This window comes from Oratosquilla oratoria, chromosome 13, assembly GCF_046742065.1.
Source record: "Oratosquilla oratoria isolate Oo_2021 chromosome 13, ASM4674206v1, whole genome shotgun sequence".
Classification (NCBI taxonomy): domain Eukaryota; kingdom Metazoa; phylum Arthropoda; class Malacostraca; order Stomatopoda; family Squillidae; genus Oratosquilla; species Oratosquilla oratoria.
In genome coordinates, this window is record NC_134789.1 from 36,748,123 (window position 1) to 36,770,622 (window position 22,500).

Here is a 22,500-nt window from a genome sequence, read left to right on the forward strand (position 1 = left end):
AACAAATAATGAACATAATATAGCAAGGGTTCTTCCCCCCTTACAAGGGAGGTAGCCAAAATCAAAAGACATAAATCCACTCCCACCCATTTCATCCCCACCCTCTCCACTCCCATCCACCCCTCCCTCCCTCCCTCCCTCCCTTTGTCTTGGCTCCTCGTGGATGACGGGTCACCACTGCAACTCGCCCATCGCACTGGGGCAGGAATACAAATACTAATAAGGTGCAAGTAAGCAATCTTTTGACATCTTTTTTAACAACAGGTTCATCCCATCACTATGCAAAAGGTCCCATGCGTCCATTTAAAGGATTTCTTCCAGGTTAAAGGGATCATCACATTGGGCTGTTTTTCCTCCAACCTCCAATTCAGATTTCTTTCCGCCGTCAAATCACAATGGCAAACTGTTTTGTATTCTCAACAAAAATACATAGAATGTCATATGACATTATGCTGGAGGAAAATTATTTTCCTCCAGTATTTTTGTTCCTTCCCGAAATCTGCGGGTTGCAAATCTCCACCAACTGTCGGAGGAAAAACTGCCCAGTGTGATAACGCCTTAAAGTACAAACAATTCAATTCAGATTAGGACAACCACCGAGCAGTAAAAGATTAATTTTGCTCTCTTACTTGATTTCGTCGAACACTAGGCCTCTTCACTCTAACATAATGAACCACGGCGGTACCACATAATCAAGGAAAAAAACGCACGCTTGTGTGTGAACGCTTCCGTGGCCTTGCATTATAATCAAACCGCCGCGGTTCAAACCGCTAGTGTGAACAGACCCTATGGCTCTGAAATAATGGTGAGAGCGGTGGAAGCACATGATCATGACTGCACTGGGAGCCACCAGATGGCGCCGTTGCACGGGAAAGGAGAACATACGACAAGGAGACACAAAGGCCCTTTCAAGGACGCAAATACCAACATGGCCTATGTCAGATACTCTAGCCCGGGGATTCTCAACCAAGGGGGTAAATTCACCCCTGAGGGGGGGGGGAGTGGGGGTTAGAGAAATTATATGGCAAGGGTGTAAATAATTGATGCACCTGATAGCGTTGAGATATGCACGTCACTCGTACTAAACCGGGAAAACAAGCGATCTGACCTAACCTGACCCACTCCTCCGACTCTTGACGCATCAGATTCGACCTTTGATAAGGTCCTCTGCAGTCGGTGAACGCTGCGAGATCGCAATCTACGAGGAGGAAGAGGAGGAAGAGGAGGAGGAGGAGGAGGAGGAGGAGAGGAAGAGGAGGAGGAGGAGGAGGAGGAGGACGAGGAGGAGGAGGAGGAGGAGGAGGGGAGGACGAAGGGGAGGACGAAGAGGAAGAGGAGGAGACAGAGGAGAAGGAGGAAGGAGGAGGAGGTAGTGGAGGAGGAACAAAAGAAGACAGAGGAGGAGGGTAAGGAGGAGGAGGAGGGTAAGGAGGAGGAGGAGGAAGAGGAGGAGACCGGTGAGGAAGAGGAGGAACATAAGGAGAAGACAGAAGAGGAGGGTGAGGAGGAGGAGGAAGAGGAGGAGGAGAAAGAGGAGGGACATAAGAAGATAGAAGAGGAGGGTGAGGAGGAGGAAGAGAACAGAGAGGAAGAGGAAAAGTGGTAGGGTGGGGAAGAGGAGGAGGAAATAAGGAGAAGACAGAAGGAGGAAGAGGAGGAGGAAGAGGAAGAAGAGGAGGAGGAAGAGGAAGAAGAGGAGGAGAAAGAGACCGGTGAGTAAGAGGAAGAGGAAAAGGAGTAGGATGGGGAACAAAAGGAGGAAGAACATAAGGAGAAGACAGAGGAGGAGGGTGAGGAGGGTGAATAGTGTGAGGAGAAGGGTGAGTAGTGTGAGGAGGAGGCTGAGGAGGGTGAGGAAGAGGAGGAGGAGGGTGAGGAGGAGGAGGAGGAGGAGGTCTCTGGAGGACAATAGAGCAACACGACTAGAGCAATTAGCGGACAGGAAGCAAGATGAATAGGGAGCAGGTAGGAGAAGGTAATGGCCAAGGACTCTGGGAGGAGGAGGAGGAGGAGGAGGAGGAGGAACATAAGGAGAAGATAGAATAGGAGGGGGAGGAGGATAAGGAAGAAGAGGAGGAGAAGGAGGAGGAAGAGGAGGAGGAGGATGAAGAGGAGGAAGAGGAGAAGGAAGAGGAGAAGGAGGATGAAGAGGAGGAAAAGGAGGAGGAAGAGGAGGATGAGGATGAAGAGGAGGAAAAGGAGGAGGAGGAGGAGGAGGAGGAGGAAAAGGAGGTGGAGGAAAAGGAGGTGGAGGAGGAGGAAAAGGAGGTGGAGGAAAAGGAGGTGGAGGAAAAGGAGGTGGAGGAAAAGGAGGTGGAGGAGGAGGAGGAGGAGGAGGAGGAGGAGGAGGAGGAGGAGGAGGAGGAAGAGGAAGAAGAAGAGGAGGAGGAGGAGGAGGAGGAGGAGGAGGAGGAGGAGGGAGGTGGCGCCAGTCACCAGTGCCTCTATCCTTGGCGACAATTTCGCGCCGAAGAGGAATCAGAGAGGCGATGAAGATGTGTTGCAATTTAGAAAGGATAACATCAGAAACGATCAGCATTTCTCTATAAAGTTTAGTCCCCGACTGTAGGAGAATACGTTACTCTGGCCCACGGAGGTTCCACTTGAGTCCCTGGAGTATGGATCGTCTAGAATTTATGTAGTCAGTATCCCAGTACGATTTCTTTCAGCGTTACTATAATGCCAGGGTTGTTGTCGTTGTGTGCAGTAGTTTAACTACGTTTATGTCCTTATAGACAATCTCACGTCGGGTGTTTTTATTTTTTATGGGTATCTGGTCGTTTCTTTACATGGCCAGTTCGCTACCAACCATTTCGCTACACTGTTTGGCCATGTAGCAAAATCCCCTGTAATAGGTATCTGGTCGTTTCGCCACACGGCCAGTTCGCTACCAACCATTTCGCTACATGGTTCGATCGTTTCGCTACATTGTTTCAGTCATGTCGCTACACTGTAGCGAAACGACCTGTAACCTTCTTATATCTTATATGTTGGTTTACTTCGTTGAGAGTATTTATAGTTTGGTGGTCCTGTTTCCTCTAGGACTTTATATAGAAGAAAATAGGCAAGAAATGGTTTACTAATAGGGTGGTCAACGAATAGAATAGACTCAGTAACTACGTGTATGTAGTGAGCGCTGAAACTATCGGTTGTTTTAAGAAAAGGTTAGACAACTCTATGGATGGGGATGACAGGTGGTCATGGACATGGGACTGCCTAGTGTAAGCCTCATGGTCTCTTGCAGTCTCCTCTATCCTTATGAGAGTTGATAGGGATACTCGTATTCATACTTTGTCGCCCAGAATTTAATGTGAGGTCAATCTTGTTCGAGTGGTACTTAATAACAGAGTAGGTTGTTATTCCAGAGCATTGTGTGAATTGAGAAATGTAAGGCCCCTTTCACACTAGGCAACTAGTGACCGTCACTAGTGGCGGTCACTAGTTGCCTAGTTCGAAAGTCTCGGGGCAACTGCAAGCAACCAGCGACTGTCACAGAGTTGTGGAATCCTTTCTCATCATCTCATTAGTCAAAAGAATGGTTTCAATGGAGGAGGTGCTTCTTCTGTTGGCTTTGCTGGTCAAGAAAAAGAGACGTTCGGTGACGGCAACTGCCAGTGACGGTCACTTGTTACCGGAGCGGGCAACAGCCATAGCCTGTTGCGCAACCGAGCAACCGCAGTGACGTAGTGTGAAAGGCTCAATTTAAAATAATGGTAGGCACTAGATGCCTAGTATGAGAGGGCCCCAACAGTACGTGTGACATTGTGAAGAGGGGGTTTTGCATTGCCAAATGGAATGTCGTTTCTTGTTATCAGGTGGTAATATGCAAGTCGGGAATATCCTGTTCTTCGGCGCGTGAGTACTTTTTTAAAAAACTTGGTCATGTGAAGATAGCACTGCTGTGGTAAAGACTATTTTCACCCCTCAAATGCGATTCCCCTGAAGACCACTAGAATACCGTTTCAAAAACCTTTTCCGATCCTAACAGCAGCCCCTATAGTCAGGTCAAAGCAGCCCAGTACTCCCTAATTGATACCATATTACTTGAAGGATAAAGGAAAGCGTATGTATGCATCGTTTCCCAGCAGAACCTTCCATCACTGACCTCAGCACCTCAGGTTATGAAACGCTGTTCTAAAGGTACACCGAAGAGGAGATGGAAGGACGGACTGGAGGAAAGTGTGGAGGGGAATGGACGAGGGACGTTGGAGGAGAGGAAGGAGGAAGAAAGCTAGGCGAGAAGGACTAACTGGAGAAGAGTGATAGCCAGACTGACAGGCTAAAAGCCTAACTGCGAGTAAAAGTGAAGTGTGATGGCTAATTCACTGAAGGGGACGTCGTCCAACAACAACAACAACAACAACAACAACAACAACAACAACAACAACAACAACAACAACAACAACAACAACAACCACCACCACCACCACCACCACCACCACCACCACCACCACCACCACCACCACCACCAACAACAACAACAACAACAACAACAACAACAACAACAACAACAACAACCAACAAAATTATATTGATAATGATAATAATAGTATTGATAATAATAATAATAACAACAATAACAATAATAATAATAACAATAATTCTTACTTCCTACTTCTGCTCCCAGGTAGGCTTTCATCCTGTCAGTCGGGCCAGCACACTTCTCCTGATTGTCCTCTCAAAGCTTTCTTCTTTTTTCCTCAAATCCTCTATTCTTCCTAATCCATTTGCCTCTAGGATTTCTTCAACTCCATCTTTCCATCTTCTCTTCGGTCTACCTCTAGATCTTCTACCTTCTGGTTTCCAGTTCCAATAATAACAACGACAATAATAATAACAATAACAATGATGATAATGAAAATAATAACAACAACAACCCACTAATGCACTAACCATTGCCTAATAACCTGATCGTAACAAATCAAAATCGTACCCGACTCTGACTCCATTTATGGCAAATGGCAGCGACGCGAGCTGTCAAGTTTAATGTCAACATCAAGTCTCAATGAAAACAACTTCAAGTCCCGTGGCGATGTAACCAAACATATGGTCCCGAAAGAGCCGTTAACCAAGTTACAAAGGATTACAAAGGATTACAAAGGCAAAGCATGCCGACAGGAGACCTTTTGATCCATATCTAGGTCGGATGCAAAAAAAAAAAAAAAAAAAAAAAAAAAAAAAAAAAAAAAAAAAAAATTAATAATAAATTAAAACTATAACAATGTAAATAACAATTAAAATACATAAATAAATGCATTGGTATAGTTGAATAACAAACAAACAGGTAAATAGTAATTGATAATAAATTGACATATAACTAATAATAAATGAAAATCAGACAGACAAATTATAACAAAACAAAAACAAATAATATAACATAAATTATAATAATTACAGCATCTTACTTAGGTATTTATCTAAATGATTCTTAAAGCTTCGAACTGAACTACATTGCACTACCTGTGCAGGAAGTTTATTCCATTCATTAACTACACGGTTGGCAAAGTTGTTTCTACCTACTTCCAAATTGAATCTATTTCCGGACAGTTTGAGACCATTGTTTCTTGTCTGATTCTCATTCAATGTGAAAATTTGGTCACTTTTGATGTTGTCAATTCCCTTTAAAATCTTAAAGACCTGTATCAAGTCACCTCTGAGTCTACGCTTTTTTAGGGAAAACAGATTCATGTGCTTAAGTCGATTTTCGTATGATTTATTTTTGATATTTGGAATCAGTTTTGTGGCTCGCCGTTGTACTTTTTCCAGTCTGTCAATGTCTTTAATGAGATTCGGTGACCATACGGAAACAGCATATTCCAAATGTGGACGAACTAACGATTTATATAGCTTGTTAATGAGTGATGGACTTTTGAAATCAAAAGATCGCGCAATCAATCCCAGAATCTTATTTGCTTTCTCAGAGGCTGAAATACACTGCTTGGATGATTTGAGGTCGTTACTGATAATTACGCCGAGATCTTTTTCACTATCCACTTTTGTTAACGAATTTCCAAATAACTTGTAATCGTACTTACTGTTATTTTTACCTATGTGCATTACCTTGCATTTACTTGTATTAAATTTCATTAGCCACTTTTCAGACCATTGCTGTAATTGATCTAAATCTTCTTGAATATCTAATTGGTTTGAGTGATCATTTGCCACTCCGCACAGTTTTGTATCATCAGCAAATTTGGAAACAGTAGATTTTAGTCCATGGTCTATATCATTTATATATACTATGAATAGAAGTGGCCCAAGAACGGAACCCTGAGGAACTCCACTTGCAACACTTTTCCATCCAGAAGTTTTTCCATTTAAAACAACTCTCTGTTTTCGACCTTTCAACCAATTACTAGTCCAACCTAATAGGCTACCACTTATTCCATGCAAAGCTAATTTAGTAAGTAGTCTTTCGTGTGGGACGGTATCAAAAGCTTTTGCAAAGTCTAGATATATTAAATCTATATTGTTTCTTTTGTCATAATTCGAGACAACTGTGTTGTAGAATTCGAGTAAGTTAGTCACGCAAGAACGTTTCCGTCTGAAACCATGTTGGCTATCATTTATCAAACGGTTACTTTCTAAATGATATTCGATAGCATCTCTGATGATAGTTTCCATTATTTTTCCTACGATCGAAGTCAAACTAATAGGCCTATAGTTATTTGGTTTCTTTTTGTCACCTTTTTTGAATATGGGAGTAACGTTAGCTAGCTTCCATTCTCTTGGGACATCTCCGGATATGATGGATTTCTTGAAAATAATTTCTAATGGAACAACAATCTCATTTTTCATTTCCTTTAAGATTCTTGGATGCCAACCGTCAGGCCCTGGTGTTTTATTAACTTTGAGTTTGTCTATACACCTTTTAATTGTTTCTTTTGTTATATTTACCGTAGTGAGTAAGTTTACCCCAGACTTTTCACAGGTTTCAGTTTGGAATTCACTTTGAGGTGTTTCGTTTACGAATACCGAGCTAAAATAATTGTTTAAGAGATTACACATTCCTTCATTTGAATATTCAAGTTGACCGTCAGCAGATAATAGTGGACCAATGTGATTCCTAACAACCTTTTTATCTCTAATGTAACTATAGAATTCTTTGGGATTCTCTTTGGATTTCTCAGCGATGTTCATTTCGTATTGTCGTTTTCTTTTTCTTATTGTCTTTTTTAAATCTCTCTGTATTGATACATAACTTTCATAGTCATTAGATGCACCCGAGCACTTATATTTCTTATAAGCCTGTCTCTTTTTAGCAATACTTTTTTCAGTTTCTTTGTCGAGCCACTTTGGGCGAGCCTGATTTGGGGGACGTCTGTCCTTAAAAGGAATGTAAGTTTGAATCATCTTAGTGAGCGTATTTTGAAATATTTCCCACATCTGATCTACAGGTCTTTCGTTTAATTTTGCCTCCCAATCTGTAAGCTGAAGCTCCTGACGTAGTTCTATGAACTGAGCTTTACTGAAATCGGGTATTTTAGAAGCACAAGTATCTATTCTAAAATTGTTTAGGAGTTTGAATCTGACTAAGTTGTGATCGCTATTTGCAACAGATTCACCGACTTCTACATCAGTTGCCATGCTTTCGCGGCTAGTGATCAATAAATCGAGTAAGTTTCCATATCTTGTGGGCTCTTTTACATGCTGAATTAAGTAATTGTCACCAAGAAAATCAATCAAGCGACTACCTATATGGCCATGTTCAAGGGTCATCCAATCAATGTCAGTAAAATTGAAATCACCCATTATCAATAAATCCCGGTTGCAGAAACTAGACAGTTCTTGAAATAACAGTTTGTCGTCTGCTAATGATAATGTCTTTGGCCTATATATTACACCTATATTCATTTTTTGTCCATTTGTTTGGGTTAACTCAACCCACAAACTGTCATATGCATCCTGTTTCACTTTCTCTAAAACACAAGCATGAACATTGTTTTTAACGTACAATAGAACACCCCCACCTTTCTTGTGGTTTCTATCCTGATGAAAGTGTTTAAATCCCGCAATATTAAATTCAGCTTCGAACTCTGTACCATTTAACCATGTCTCAGTTATTCCTATCATATCGAGATTTTCGCTTTTGACATACGCCTGTATTTCTTGAAATTTGTTCCTAATACTACGAGCATTAAAGTACATAGTTTTAAGAAACTCCTGATTATTTCTTTTTGACACATTTTGAGTTTCAATATCATGTCTTATATTATCATTTTGTTTTTTATTTATGCCTTGCTCTATATTATTATTATTTGGTCCTTCATTGACATTCAATGCCTCATTAACATTTCTCCTATCAAAATTAACATTTCCCCCATCACGGACATCTGGTCGATTACGGTCATCCGATCTATTTTGTACATTTTGTCCCCCTACGTCACCGTGATTCACGCCGGCCTCCCGTCGTTCAGTGACATTATGTCCGGCATCCCTTTCTAAAATTATATTTTGTCCTCCAGTGACATTATATCCTACCGTGATATTTTTTCCTCCACTATAATTACATCCCATCGTGATCTTTTGTCTTCCACTGTCATTACATCCTATCTTGATATTTTGGCCTTCATTGACATTCTGTCCGGTATCTCTTCCTAAAATTATATTTTGTTCTTCACTGACATTATATCCTACCGTGATATTTTCTCCTCCATTATCATTACATCCTATCGTGATATTTTGTTCTCCACTATCATTATTTCCCATCGTGATCTTTTGTCCTCCACTGTCATTACATCCCATTGTGACATTTTGTCCTAAGACATTACATCCTAATGTGTCATTTCGTCCTCTAGCGATATTACATCCTATCATGATATTTTGGCCTTCATTGACATTCTGTCCGGTATCCCTTCCTAAAATTACATTTTGGCCTTCAATGACATTATATCCTACCGTGATATTTTCTCCTCCATTATCATTACATCCTATCGTGATATTTTGTTCTCCTTTACCATTACTTCCCATCGTGATCTTTTGTCCTCCACTGTCATTATATCCCATTGCGACATTTTGTCCTATGACATTATATCCTAATGTGACATTTCGTCCTCTAGCGACATTATATCCTAAAATTATATTTTGTCCTATACTGGTACATTGTTCTACATTAATGCTATACTCTACACTGTTTTCCCAAGTACATTCTATTTCCCCTTCCCTTTGGCCTTCTACCCTAAAAAAGGAGCTGGTTCATTACAAACTCCCACAATGAGGTTTGTAAGAACATCTTTGCCTCTGCGGGTAAGGTGGATCCCATCAGAAGCGTAAAGGTCATGGCGCCTAGAAAAGAGATACCAAGGATCAAGAAAGTGGTATCCCAATTGTGTGCACAACTGCGATATCCTATCATTGATCCCTATGGCTCTACTGTTCCAACACGAACCTGCGTAGATCCTCGGGAGGATCCCACAGACTACGTGACGGCTCCCACGTTCCTTCATCTCCTGAAGGAGGACCTTGTAATTCCGAACAAGCTCCTCTGATCTCACCCCACCTACATCGTTACTACCCGTATGTACAATCGTAACCGTGTTCTTCCGTCCTTGCTCCCTGATGGACCGGGTACAATCAACGATCCCACGGCCCGGTCGACATACAAGCTTGCAACGTCGCTTAGTCTTTCGCTGCAGGATGTCGTCATAGCCTCGAACCATGGAGTCCCCCACCACCAAGAACTCCTGGTTTTCAGCCACTTCATCCTCCAGTAGAGCAAAACGATTGACTAGAGCCAGCGGTTGCTCCACAGGGCACACGTCTACCGAACGCGGGCTCGACAAACGGGACCCCACGGAGCGCCACTCGCTCATGGCAGTGACAGTAGGTGAAGAAGTGGAACGCTCTTTGGGTTGTGGGGAGGGTTCACTCTTCTCACGGAGCGCACTCCTGAGAAGCCGAATTTCCTCCTCACACATCCTGAGACGGACCTCTAGGTTCACGCAACCTTCACAAGCCATTTCGCTCCCCCTTTAGCAATAAAAACGGCAAAGAGAAAATACAAATCAACAACAACAAAAAATCCAAGCGGTCTCTAATAAACTAAATACGCGAAGCTTACTCTGCTTACCTTATACTATTTCTCCTACCTTTGGAATACGGTAACAGAAAACTGTTTTGAAATTAAATAGAACCCTGCACTTTATCTTATATCTGTAACTGTATAGCGCTATACGTATACAATTACAAAAACACAACACAATCACTTAACACTATTCGGAGATATAAAATTCACAGGTATTCACTAGCTGGTGTCTGTGCAGAAAAACGAGGTCTCTAGCTGAGGTCACGAGCGGACTGAGCTGAGGTCACGAGTGGACTGAGCTGAGGTCACGAGTGGACTGAGCTGAGGTCACGAGTGGACTGACCTGTGGTCACGAGTGGAGTGAGCTGAGGTCACGGTTTAAGTAAATTGTACTCTTGTGCCGCATTTGCATTACATTGTGCTGTTCATGGAAGGGAAGATTTATAGTCTGTCCAAATTAACTTTGCAAAGTTCTCTTGGCGGCATACTTTAGGATAAAATACTGGAGTTGCCACTTTTATCAAATGCATCAGTTGGCGGAAATGAAAAAAATGTAAGAAACTGGATAATCATACACCATTCATTTAATACAACGTGGTCTTTCTGGCGCCTTAAGAACTTCAACCTTGTAGAAGATCTTAACTTTATTATTATATTTATCTATTTATTCATCTTTATTTTTTATTTATTCATTTTTGCCAACGACTTTCTCTGACCTGCAATTCACTTATGCGGCCCTTTAAACAGCCATTATTGGGATATGCATATCTTATTTAGTACTTCTGTTTACTCATTTATTTCACGTGTCCCCGTATGAAGTATTTACTGCATGTCTGATGGCGAAATCTGTGATTGCTTTTCAAGCCTCTGCCAAGTCTGATCAACAGCACCTTCAAGGATCCTCTCCTCCTCATTTGTCTTTATTTCCATTTGTCCTTTTGAAAACATCCCTCGTTTAGATCACTTGGGCCTGGAAGTCTTGGGATTACAGACGCACCTCTACTTACGAACATTCGACTTACGAACTTTCAGGCGTACCTCTACTTACGAACATTCGACTTACAAACATTCAGACGCACCTCTACTGACGAACATTCGACTTACGAACTTTCAGACGCACCTCTACTTACGAACATTCGACTTACGAACTTTCAGGCGTACCTCTACTTACGAACATTCGACCTACGAACTTTCAGACGCACCTCTACTGACGAACATTCGACTTACGAACTTTCAGACATACCTCTACTTACGAACATTCGACCTACAAACTTTCAGACGTACCTCTACTTACGAACATTCGACCTACAAACTTTCAGACGTACCTCTACTTACGATCATTCGACCTACGAGCTTTCAGACATACGAACGAAGCCTCAAGCCATCTACTGTTTTTCTCTAATGTTTTTTCTTGAACTTGTATCTTACGGTGTATCTCATTTCTAATAAGAATTCCAATACTCTTTCTATTGGTATATTCAGTATGGGAGACGATTCTAACAAGTGCTCGATTTACAAAAAGCGTAACGCTGTGACGTCTCTCTCTACAATTTCTTACTGATGAGCTCAGTCATGACCAGTTACTCGTTCCTCCCCATTTCTTCTCCTCTCGCTCAGTCCAAAGATTTCATATTTTCTTTTCTCCTCTGCATAACTCACTAGCTCCCCTTCCTTCTCTATCAATGCAGCGACATTTAGGCCGGTTATTTTTAACTTCAACCGGAAGTCCATTTTCAGGGTCCACTGTGCAAAGCCAAGGTCACCAGTCGTGTTCCGTCCACATTGCGTGTCTCGTGTGTGTGTGTGTGTGTGTGTGTGTGTGTGTGTGTGTGTGTGTGTGTGTGTGTGTGTGTGTGTGTGTGTGTGTGTGTGTGTGTGTGTGTGTGTGTGTGTGTGTGCGTACGTGTGTGTGTGTGTGTGTGTGTGTGTGTGTGTGTGTGTGTGTGTGTGTGTGTGTGTGTGTGTGTGTGTGTGTGTGTGTGTGTGCGTACGTGTGTGTGTGTGTGTGTGTGCGTACGTGTGTGTGTGTGTGTGTGTGTGTGTGTGTGTGTGTGTGTGTGTGTGTGTGTGTGTGTGTGTGTGTGTGTGTGTGTGTGTGTGTTTACCTACCTATTTGTATTTACCTAGTTGCATCTTACGGGAAGGGGAGCTACGCTCGTGGGATCCCGTCTGTATCTCCCCATATCTAATTTGCTCTTAAATTCTTGTATCGTTTTTGCACCCTTGTTTCGTCTAGTTTGTTCCATACATCCACCACTCTGTGGGGAAACAGTTGTTCTTTTCCAGGTCTCTTCTATAACTCTCCTTTTTGAGCTTCCATGTCCTCTTGTGTTTCTCTTATCCCAATTTAGTAAGTCTTCTCTATCAAGGACTTCTATACCTCTCATAATTCTGTAGATGGTCAACAAGTCACCTCTTTCTCTTCTTTGTTCCAGAGTCAGTAATTCCAGTTTTGGCAATCTGCCTTCTTTTACTTTTCAGAATCAAACAAATGCCTGACGCAAGAATGCGTGAGAACATTTCTGTGATATATATGTATATGACAAGTCTAATTTCTATGTATACGAACTTTCACCCATAGGCCTTATGGTCTCTTGCAGTCTCCTTCATTCTTATGTTCTTAAAGCACTTGAGCATTTTCATAAAAAATTAAAGGAAACGCGCACGCGCGTGTGTGTGTACGAGTGTGTTTGTTTGTTTGTTTGTGTGTGTGTGTGTGTGTGTGTGTGTGTGTGTGTGTGTGTGTGTGTGTGTGTGTGTGTGTGTGTTAACTGAGATGTACATAACTAAGATTAAATAGACAAAATTAAAGCACACTGCTAAATTTCCTCTTTAATATTTTCCTCCTAAGGAAATGAAAGGAGACTAAAAGAGCGTAAATCAGTTGAAAATAGTTGAGGAAGAGAAGAGAAAGTAGAGAGAAAAAGTAGAGATGGAAAGGAGTTGAGATCTTAAGAGACATGCTATTGACTCACAGTTGTTGAAATTTTAGCACTGATTAACTCGAGTTGACTTCATCAATTGTGCCAAACTCTCTTCCTCACAACATTTTCTACGATTTGGAATCTTTCGAGACATTTGTCCAATTCTGGCACATGACTATGATTAAAAAAGATTACCTTCTTCCCATTTTCTATCATTTACTGAGCAAAGCTCCCCGTTTTCTTTGTCTTTCTTTCCTTTCATCATTTTACAGTTTTCTGTAGCATATTGGATACAGAACTGAAATAAAACAATCTTCTGAGTATTTAAGAATATAAAAATGAAAGAGACAGCAAGAGACCCTAAGGCCTACACTAGGCAGTTCCATGTCCATGACCACCTATCATCCCCATCCATAATCTTGTCTAACCTTTTCCTAAGACAAGAGATAGTTTCGGCGACTGCAGTAAGAATTCAGACGATAAGGAAGACAGACCGAGAGACTATCGGCAAAGGCAACTCGGTGACTGAGACTAACCAAAGGAGAGGAGACAGATTGAAACGGACAGCAGAGGGCGAATGGATGAGAGGGCGGGAGAGTGAAAGGGCAAGAGGGAAAGAGGGCGAGAGGGTGAGAGGGCGAGAGGGTGAAAGGGCGAAAGGGTAAGAGGGAGAGAGGGCGAGAGGGTGAGAGGGAGAGAGGGAGAGAGGGCGAGAGGTTGAAAGGGCGAGAGGGTAAGAGGGAGAGAGGGAGAGAGGGAGAGAGGGCGAGAGGGTGAGAGGGTGAGGGGGCGTGAGGGTGAGGGGGCGAGAGGGTAAGAAGGAGAGAGGGAAAGAGGGCGAGATGGTAAGAGGGAGAGAGGGAAAGAGGGCGAGAGGGAAAGAGGGGAAGGGGCGAAAGGGCAAGGGGCGAAAGGGCGAGAGGGAAAGAGGGCAAGGGGCGAAAGGGCGACAGGGTAAGAGGGCGAGAGGAAATGTGGGCGAGAGGGTGAAAGTGCGAGAGGGAAAGAGGGTAAGTGAGTGAGGGGGTCAGAAAGTGAAAGGGCGACAGGGTGAAAGGGCGAGAGGGTAATAGGGAAAGAGGGCGAGTGGGCGAGGGGGACTTGGCTGAGCTCCCCTTCGCGCCAATCCAAAGGTTTCCTTTCGATTGATTTCATATTGCAGGGGCTTACCTGCTGCGGGCTGGAGTCTTTGCAATTTGCTCTGAATAACTGTGACCAATTATCTCGTGTATTAAGCTCACCCAGATGGATTTTCATAACGTTACTACGGTGAAGAGAGTGGGTTTGATTTAATGGTCTGAATGACAAAACTTCTGATTTTTTTTTTTTTTTATGTGTGGAGTTCCTCAGGGATCTGTGTTTGGTCCACGTCTGCCCACACTATATAGCACAGGATCAATGGAGAGGAATATACTGTTTACAGGTCTGCTGACAATATACAATTCATCATTCTATTGCATTCATTTCAATTAAGTTTCTTTGAATTTGAGAAAGGAAATGTATAACGTAAAATCAAACATAAGTTCAAGGTGAGTAGACTGCAAACTACTTCTATAGTAGGACTTTCAACGCAAAGGTACAGTAAACCTAGTTATTTGAAAATATTCAAAAGCATGTTATCTAATTAGAGTACTTACCTAAGAACCTGACAGCGTTTTACTTGAGTTGATCTTTTTTTTTTCTTCTTCTTCTTTTGTTTCATGCACTTTTCTTCATGTTTTCACTTTGCACTGCTAAAGTAATCTTCACGGAATTAGTTATATATATATATTTATATATCTATTCCCTTTCACGACCTGAAATTAAATAGAGATGTTGAGTGACTGGCACATTTCTGATTCAAAAGTAATACATTATGATTCATTTTTTTCGTTATGATGCAAATGGATGACACTAATGCCCCGACAGAACATGATTAATACATTCACTATAATTTTATGTAAATGTTCCTCTAGCAACGGAAAGCTCTGATAAATGTTGTAGCAAATTCATCATTTCCGGAATCAAAATAGCAAAAAATATAAACTGAGACATCTTTTGCAATAAAGGTGCGACCACACTGTACGCGGTTTGTTGGGAGGGTAGAGGGTAGCGGGATGCCTAACGGGTCAAAAACAAAACAAACACATGTTATGTAGTACGAGTGTCCATACCGGACGCGGGTAGCGGATAAACCTGGAGGGAACCCGCTACCGGCGTCCTATATGGCCACTCACATTAGAAAACATACGTTAGTTCTTGCCCCTGACCCGCTAGCCACCCCGCTACCCTCTACCCTCCTAGCAAACCGCGTATAGTGTGGACACGCCCTACAGGATTGGGCACTCTGTATCGTCCATAGCATCACTGCCTGTTTGGCCTGAGCTAAGCCAGAATAATATCTACTTTTCTTTTACTTTTCAGAATCAAACATTTGTCTGACGGAGGAATGCGTAAGAACAGGTGAGTGATTTATATAAATGACAGTCCATTTTCTATGTATATGAATCAAAAACAATAATGCAATTATGCATCTTCAAAATGTGTGTATGTGTGTGTTTGTTCTTGTGTATGTATGTGTGTGTGTATTTGATTGTATGTATGTTTGTGTGCGTGTTTATGTAGGTGTAGGTGTGTGTGTGTGTATGTATGTGTGTGTGTGTGTGTGTGTGTGTGTGTGTGTGTGTGTGTGTGTGTGTGTGTGTGTGTGTGTGTGTGTGTGTGTGTGTTTGTGTGTGTGTGTGTTTGTGTGTATGCGTGTTTGTGTGTGCATGTTTGTGTGTGTGTGTGTTTATGTAGATGTTTGTGTGTGTGTGTGTGTGTGTGTGTGTGTGTGTGTGTGTGTGTGTGTGTGTGTGTGTGTGTGTGTGTGTGTGTTTGTGTGTGTGTGTGTGTGTTTGTGTGTGTGTTTGTGTGTGTTTGTGTGTGTGTGTGTTTGTGTGTGAGTTTTTGTGTATGCGTGTTTGTGTGTGCATGTTTGTGTGTGTGTGTGTTTATGTAGATGTTTGTGTGTGTGTGTGTGTGTGTGTGTGTGTGTGTGTGTGTGTGTGTGTGTGTGTGTGTGTGTGTGTGTGTGTGTGTGTGTGCGCGCGTATGTGTGTGCTTACCTAAATAACAAGTAATTTACAGGAAAATATCTACACTTTTGAAATCCATCTCCGTGGCCAACTGTCAAACTTGACTTTAAATGCATTTCCATTATCACTAGGCTATTTCAGGGCCCCGGGGTGCCACTTATTTTTTTTTTTTTTTTTTTTGGGGGGGGGCAGCCCTTTTGGTGAAAAGAAGGTGAAACAAGTTCCCCCTAATGTACTTTTAATGCAGGATTTATTTATCATGAGTTGTGTGTGTGAATGATGTGTGTATAAACGTTGTTTTGTGGATGAGCGTTACATGTGAATCGTGCCAGTGACCATCAGATGTGGAAGGTGGTGGTAGTGGTGGTAGTGGTGGTGTGGGGGGGAGGGGGGTCACTTTTTGACTCTCCTCGGGGCGGCACTTACCCATGTCGGGGCCCTGGATTATCTAGTATATAAATTTATTACAAAAAACGGATGTATCTAAAAGGAATTTTATACTTCTTGATGTTCTTCTGGAACTCTGTCTTTTATTTCAGTTTCTTTCCTTGTCCTTTTGTTGTGCTCCTTTCCCAACGAGATCGGAAGGAAACAAACTGGTCACTTCCTTCCTTATGCGATCTTTCTGTTTGGTTGGGGAGTATTTTCGTTGTTGCTCTTTGTATTCTCGCACACACACACAAACACACACACACACATACACACACACACACACACACACACACAAACACACACATACACACAAACACACATACACACACACACACACATGCGCACACACACACAACCATTGCTGCATATCCCAATAAAGGGTGGATCGGGTTCCCTGTCCATAAAGTGAAACACCACACTAATTTTTATCAATAATTGATCTCACCAAGATATTTGTGAACGTATTGATCGGGTGACATATCATTTGTGATAATTACACTCAGGCCTTCCTTCTCTTTCGGCGTGTGTGTGTGTGTGTGTGTGTGTGTGTGTGTGTGTGTGTGTGTGTGTGTGTGTGTGTGTGTGTGTGTGTGTGTGTGTGTGTGTGTGTGTGTGTGTGTGTGTGTGTGTGTGTGTGTGTGCGTGTGTATGCGCATGTACATGTGTGTGTATGTATGTGTATATATGTTTGTGTACACGCATGCGGAGGCGTTTGCTGGCTCAACCCCTTAATCACAAGTGTCCACCACTTTTTATTATAGACAATTAAAAACCAAGGTTCGTGTCTCAGGCTAATACTATTGCAACGTCTTCCAAATGTAGACACTAACTTAGTTTCAAGAATCCAATGAAACTTTGTCTTCTAGTTATGTGACGTCAACAACCTGGCTAGTTACCCCTTAACAGAAAACTGTAACACTTAGGTATAACTACACAAAATACAAAATTAACACGTAAACAAAAAATAACAAGCAAACAACAAGCAAATAAAAACAAACATATACATAGATAAATATATAAATAAATAAACAGATAAATATATAGATTAATTAATAAATAAATAAAGAATAAATATGCTACCTGACTGCAACCCAGTCTTCAGTGGGATGAGGGAATAGACTGACTAGCATCAGCCTAAGGAAAAAGTAATCACACAGACTGACAGGCTAAGCTACAAAGCCCCCAGGTCCAAACAAAAAAATTTCCGAGTGCTTCAAGAGTGTAAATTTGAAATCTTCCGACAGTTAACGGAAGTATTTACCAAGTCTGTAGACACTGGATTCGTGCCTACTTCTTGGGAGCAGGCAAACGTTGTTCCTGTTTTTGAAAAGGCTGATAAATCATCTATGCACAGGTACCGGCCAATCATTTTGACTTCAGTTGTAAGTAAAATGCAAGAATCATTAATAGCTCATAGAATCTGGGGTGACATCGAGAGCCATAATTTGATTCGTGATTCACAGCCTGGGCTTACCAAAGGTAGATCACGCGTAACTAATATCTTATCTTTTTACACTAATATCTACAAGACGGCAGATAACAATGGGGTAGTGTTACTAGTGGAGTTCCCCAGGGTTCTGTTTTGGGTCCCTTATTGCTCATTATGTACGTAAACGACTTTGACGATGGGATTGAAGACGCCAGGATTCTGCAGGTCTTAAGTTGTTTGCATGGTCAGTGAAATGGCAAATAAACTTTAATATCTCAAAGTGCAGCGTGTTAAACGTAGTTTTACACAACCCAGAAAGCAGATGTAGCTTAGATAACACCATTTTAGAGAAAACATGCTCAAAAAGAATTTAGTGTTAATAAGTCCTGAAGTTAAATCCAGGAAACTGTGCTTTAATGCTAGGAATAAAGCTAAGAGAGCATTAGGATTTATTACTAGGACAGTTACAAACAAAAGTGCAGATGTAGTTAAAAAACTATATGGCATAGGACCCGTCCTTGACTATGTGGTACAGTTTTGGTCTCCGTCCAATAGAATGAACATCAATTCACTAGAATCAGTACAGAGGAGAAGGGCCAAAATGAAACATGGGTTCAGAAATTTATCTTACAGAGACAGGCTTACCTTAACTGACACTCTCTGGAAAGACGCAGAGTGCGGGGTGATCTAATAGAGGTGTTCAAGTGGATCAATGGCTTTAACAAGGGAGATCCAGACAGGTGTTATCATATTGAGACAACAGGGCAGGACTCGTAGTAATGGTTTTAAATTGGACAAATTTAGATTTAAGAAGGAAATAAACAAAAACTGGTTTACGAATAGTGGTTAATAAGTGAAATAGACTTGATAACCATGTAGTGAGCACTAAAGCAATCCCTTTTGGGTCTATTCCCCCCCCCCCGCCCAGTTCACTCCATCTACCTTCGCCTTCCACACTCTTTTTGTTCGTCTTTCTTTACTCATTCTTTCTATATACTCAGACCATCCCAGTACTCTTTAAACAAGCCAATCTGTCATCTCTCTGTCTACTCTTGCTCTCTGCCTCACCTCCTCATTTCTCACTATACATCATCGTAAACCCTACCATAACACTTCATCTCAAACACATTTAAATTCCTCTTTTCCGTCTACCATCAATTCCAACACTCTGTCGCGGTCATAATCAACCCTTTGGACAATCTTCTTGTGTTCATTACCAGATACTTATCTCTGATGACGCTTTTCACTCCCAAGGTATTGACTTGCTTCCCTTATTCTATAACTCACTTCCTTACTTTTCCATTCCCTACAGTTTGTCACCCTATATATCTAAAAATTTAACTTTTTGCAGACTTTTTCATCTAAGACTTGCCTTCATTTCACTGTCACCCTCTCTTTTGACCATATTTTTTCATCTCTTTTCCTCTAACATGCAACGCATGTGTGTATCCATGCATCCATGCATGTATGTAAGTGTGTGTATGTATGTGTTTACGTATATGTGTATGTATGTGTGTATATGTGTATGTATGTGTGTGTATGTATGTGTGTATGTGTGTGTTTATGTATATGGGTATGTATGTATGTGTGTACATGTGTATGTATGTGTGTATGTATGTGTGTGTATGTGTGTATTTATGTATATGTGTATGTATGTGTGTATATGTGTATGTATGTGTGTATAATGTACGTGTGCATGCATGTAGTAAAAGATTAAAAAGGTAATCCATCAAATATAGAGCTGTATTGAAAAGTACCAGTAAAGCTATATAACTTTAAAACAACCGTAGGAATATCCACCGGCTACGAGATAGAACCGAGAGGAAAAATAGCAACCCACCTCAACCGGGTAAAGGTCTTACAAAACCTCTGGACCCAAAAATCTGGAAGCCTTTTTGGGGCCACAAAATATCAGGACGGAAAAGAACTGTTTACCCGGATAAAAGTGATAGATGGAAAGCAAACACGAGATACTTCGTGAAATGCAGTTATTCAACATATTGAGAAAAAAAAACTGAAGTAAAATACAAACGCCACAAGGCATGAAATGAAGAGTAAGCTCCAAATATATCTAAAAATAAGAATAATCAATTATGAAACAGAGGTGGGACTGTAAATTGACGTATGTCATAGGAGTGTGAAAGCAGGAACAAGAAATTGTCACACCAAGAAACCAAATGTTTTGGTAGCGACCATAAATATTAAAGGACTGACAAGATGAAATATCACAGAAGTACAAGAGTTTCCAGCCGAGGACTGCAATACGCCAGGTCCAATATAAACACGCAGAGACACAAAACCACAGGAAAAGCAATGCAGAAGTACAAAAAGCAAATGTGACGAATGCACGACTGAGGGAAGAATAAAACAAATTAAAGAAACAAATTAATTAACTTAAAAGAAATGGAACTCTGGCCTTTGAACAAATATAAGACGGAGCTTTTGTTAGTGCAACGTTTCGTTTGTAACAGCTTTATCATTTACATAGTCATGGCACACTTATCTGATCCGGGGATACGTGGGAAGGTCATTGGAGCCCAGGAAAGGTTAAAGAGGAGAAGGAGCCGATGTTGGCAAACACCAATTACATAAAAGAATAAAACAAATAAATTACTCAAAAAAAAAAAAATCCCTGCCCTTTGAACAAAGATAAAATATGGCAGAAAAGTCTTCGATATCAAGAGGTAAACTACCTACAGAAGAACTATGCAAAGAACGGGAGAATAAAGTGTCTGAACAAACCGAGACTTTCAACGCTACAACTAGCAAACGCAAGCTCAGGTCATACGGAAAATAAGACTAGAACACATGCAAAGGAATAGACATGCAGCAAAATAAGATAGCAAGAGTAAAGATAATATTTTACAGGAAATCAAACCACGATTTACAAAAGAATATGAAGCAAAGTATCAGTTAGGAAAACAAATTGCTTCTAGTAACAAAAATCTAATTGGTCTCTGCTACAAAACCGTTTCAGAAAAGAGAATGTTGTAGTTTATCTATGATAACAAACCAAAGGAAACCCAGTTTTAGTTGTATATGGCATGAAATGAAACCTAGAAACTTATTGTAAAATTTAATTTGATATATGCGCATTACACTGCTAGGAAGTAATTCATTAATACATATCGAGATCCTCCAAATCTATTGTATATTTCACTTACGGTGGTATTCTTAAAAAAATATTTCCTTATATATATCTTATATAAATCCTTGGAAGGGAAAGATTTATATAAAGAAAAAAATAAGGATACCACTGTAAGATTCTTGCGGTGGTATTCTTAAAAATATATATATAAATATATAAATCTTTCCCTTCCAAGGATTTATATAAGATTTATATAAGGAAAGATATTTTTCTTAAGAATACCACCGTAAGAATCTTACGGTTGTATTCTTAATAAAAATCTTTCCTTATATAAATCTTTCCCTTCCAAGGATTTATATAAGATTTATATAAGGAAAGATATTTTTCTTAAGAATACCACCGTAAGAATCTTACGATTGTATTCTTAATAAAAATATTTCCTTATATAAATCTTTCATTTCCAAGGATTTATATAAGATTTATATAAGGAAAGATTTTTTTAAGACTACCACCGTAAGATTCTTACGGAAATATTCTTAGAAAAAATAATTTCCTTATATAATTCTTTCCCTTCCAAGAATTTATATAAGATTTATATAAGGAAAGATTTTTTTAATAATACCACCATAAGATTCTTACGGTAGTATTCTTAAAAAAAAAAAAAAAAAGTAAATATTTCCCTTCCAAGGATTCATATAAGATATGAGGAAAGATTTTTTTAAGAATACCACCGTTAAGCTCTTCTATATTGGTTAGTATTTATGTTTCTATCCCAGATGCCGCCAGACGATTCTATTCACCCCTATTAACCCTTTCCGTACCCGATGGTACTTCTCCTTCTCAAAGCGACTCCAGCCAGATTATTTCGATTTATATAGGGGGAAAAAGCCTATGGTATATGTATGTCTCCCCGTGGTGCCCCAATAGATCATTACCGGAGTAGCGACCTAGTACAATGACCTTGAAGTTATTTTCCAGTGAAAAAATAGATAAATAAAAAAAATAAATCTATAAAATTATAAAATGAAAAAATAAGATATAGAATTAAAAATAAATGATCAATATTAATACTAATAATGATTATATTAACAAAAACAATAACAACAACAATAATAACAATAATAACAACAACAACAACAATAATAATAATAATAATAACAATAACAATAATAACAACAATAGTAATGATAATAATTATAATTATAATAATAGATATAATAATAAATAAATAAATAGATAAATAAAAAACTGGCATCTCTTCCCACCAGTCAGACTAGGCTCGACTCGTTACCAGTGAATACTACCCGCCCAGGGGTGTCCCAGCGCAAAAGACAAAAGTGACATCTTCAAATTATAAGCGTCCCCTGGCATATAACATTTCTTCATCTCCCCTTCATATATGCCCTTACCACCATCGCTCCACCTACTCAACTCCACCCAATCCCAACCCCAAGTGCTCTCCACCCCAAACCTAATCATTTCTGCAAAGGCTAAGACTGCGTTTAACTCTGATTGAGTCCTGCCCAATCCTCCTCAAATGCTGTGAA

The 22,500-nt window shown here is 40.5% G+C and overlaps 1 protein-coding gene across 1 annotated transcript in view; it reads left to right on the forward strand.

Annotated features, from left to right (window-relative positions):
• LOC143032377 (neprilysin-1-like) overlaps positions 1-22,500 on the forward strand; it is a 512,583-nt gene that overhangs the window by 427,449 nt on the left and 62,634 nt on the right. The window contains exon 2 of the mRNA XM_076197042.1: positions 15,352-15,390. Within this exon, the coding sequence (XP_076053157.1) occupies positions 15,352-15,390 (39 nt within the window). The remainder of the gene's footprint in view (positions 1-15,351; positions 15,391-22,500) is intronic.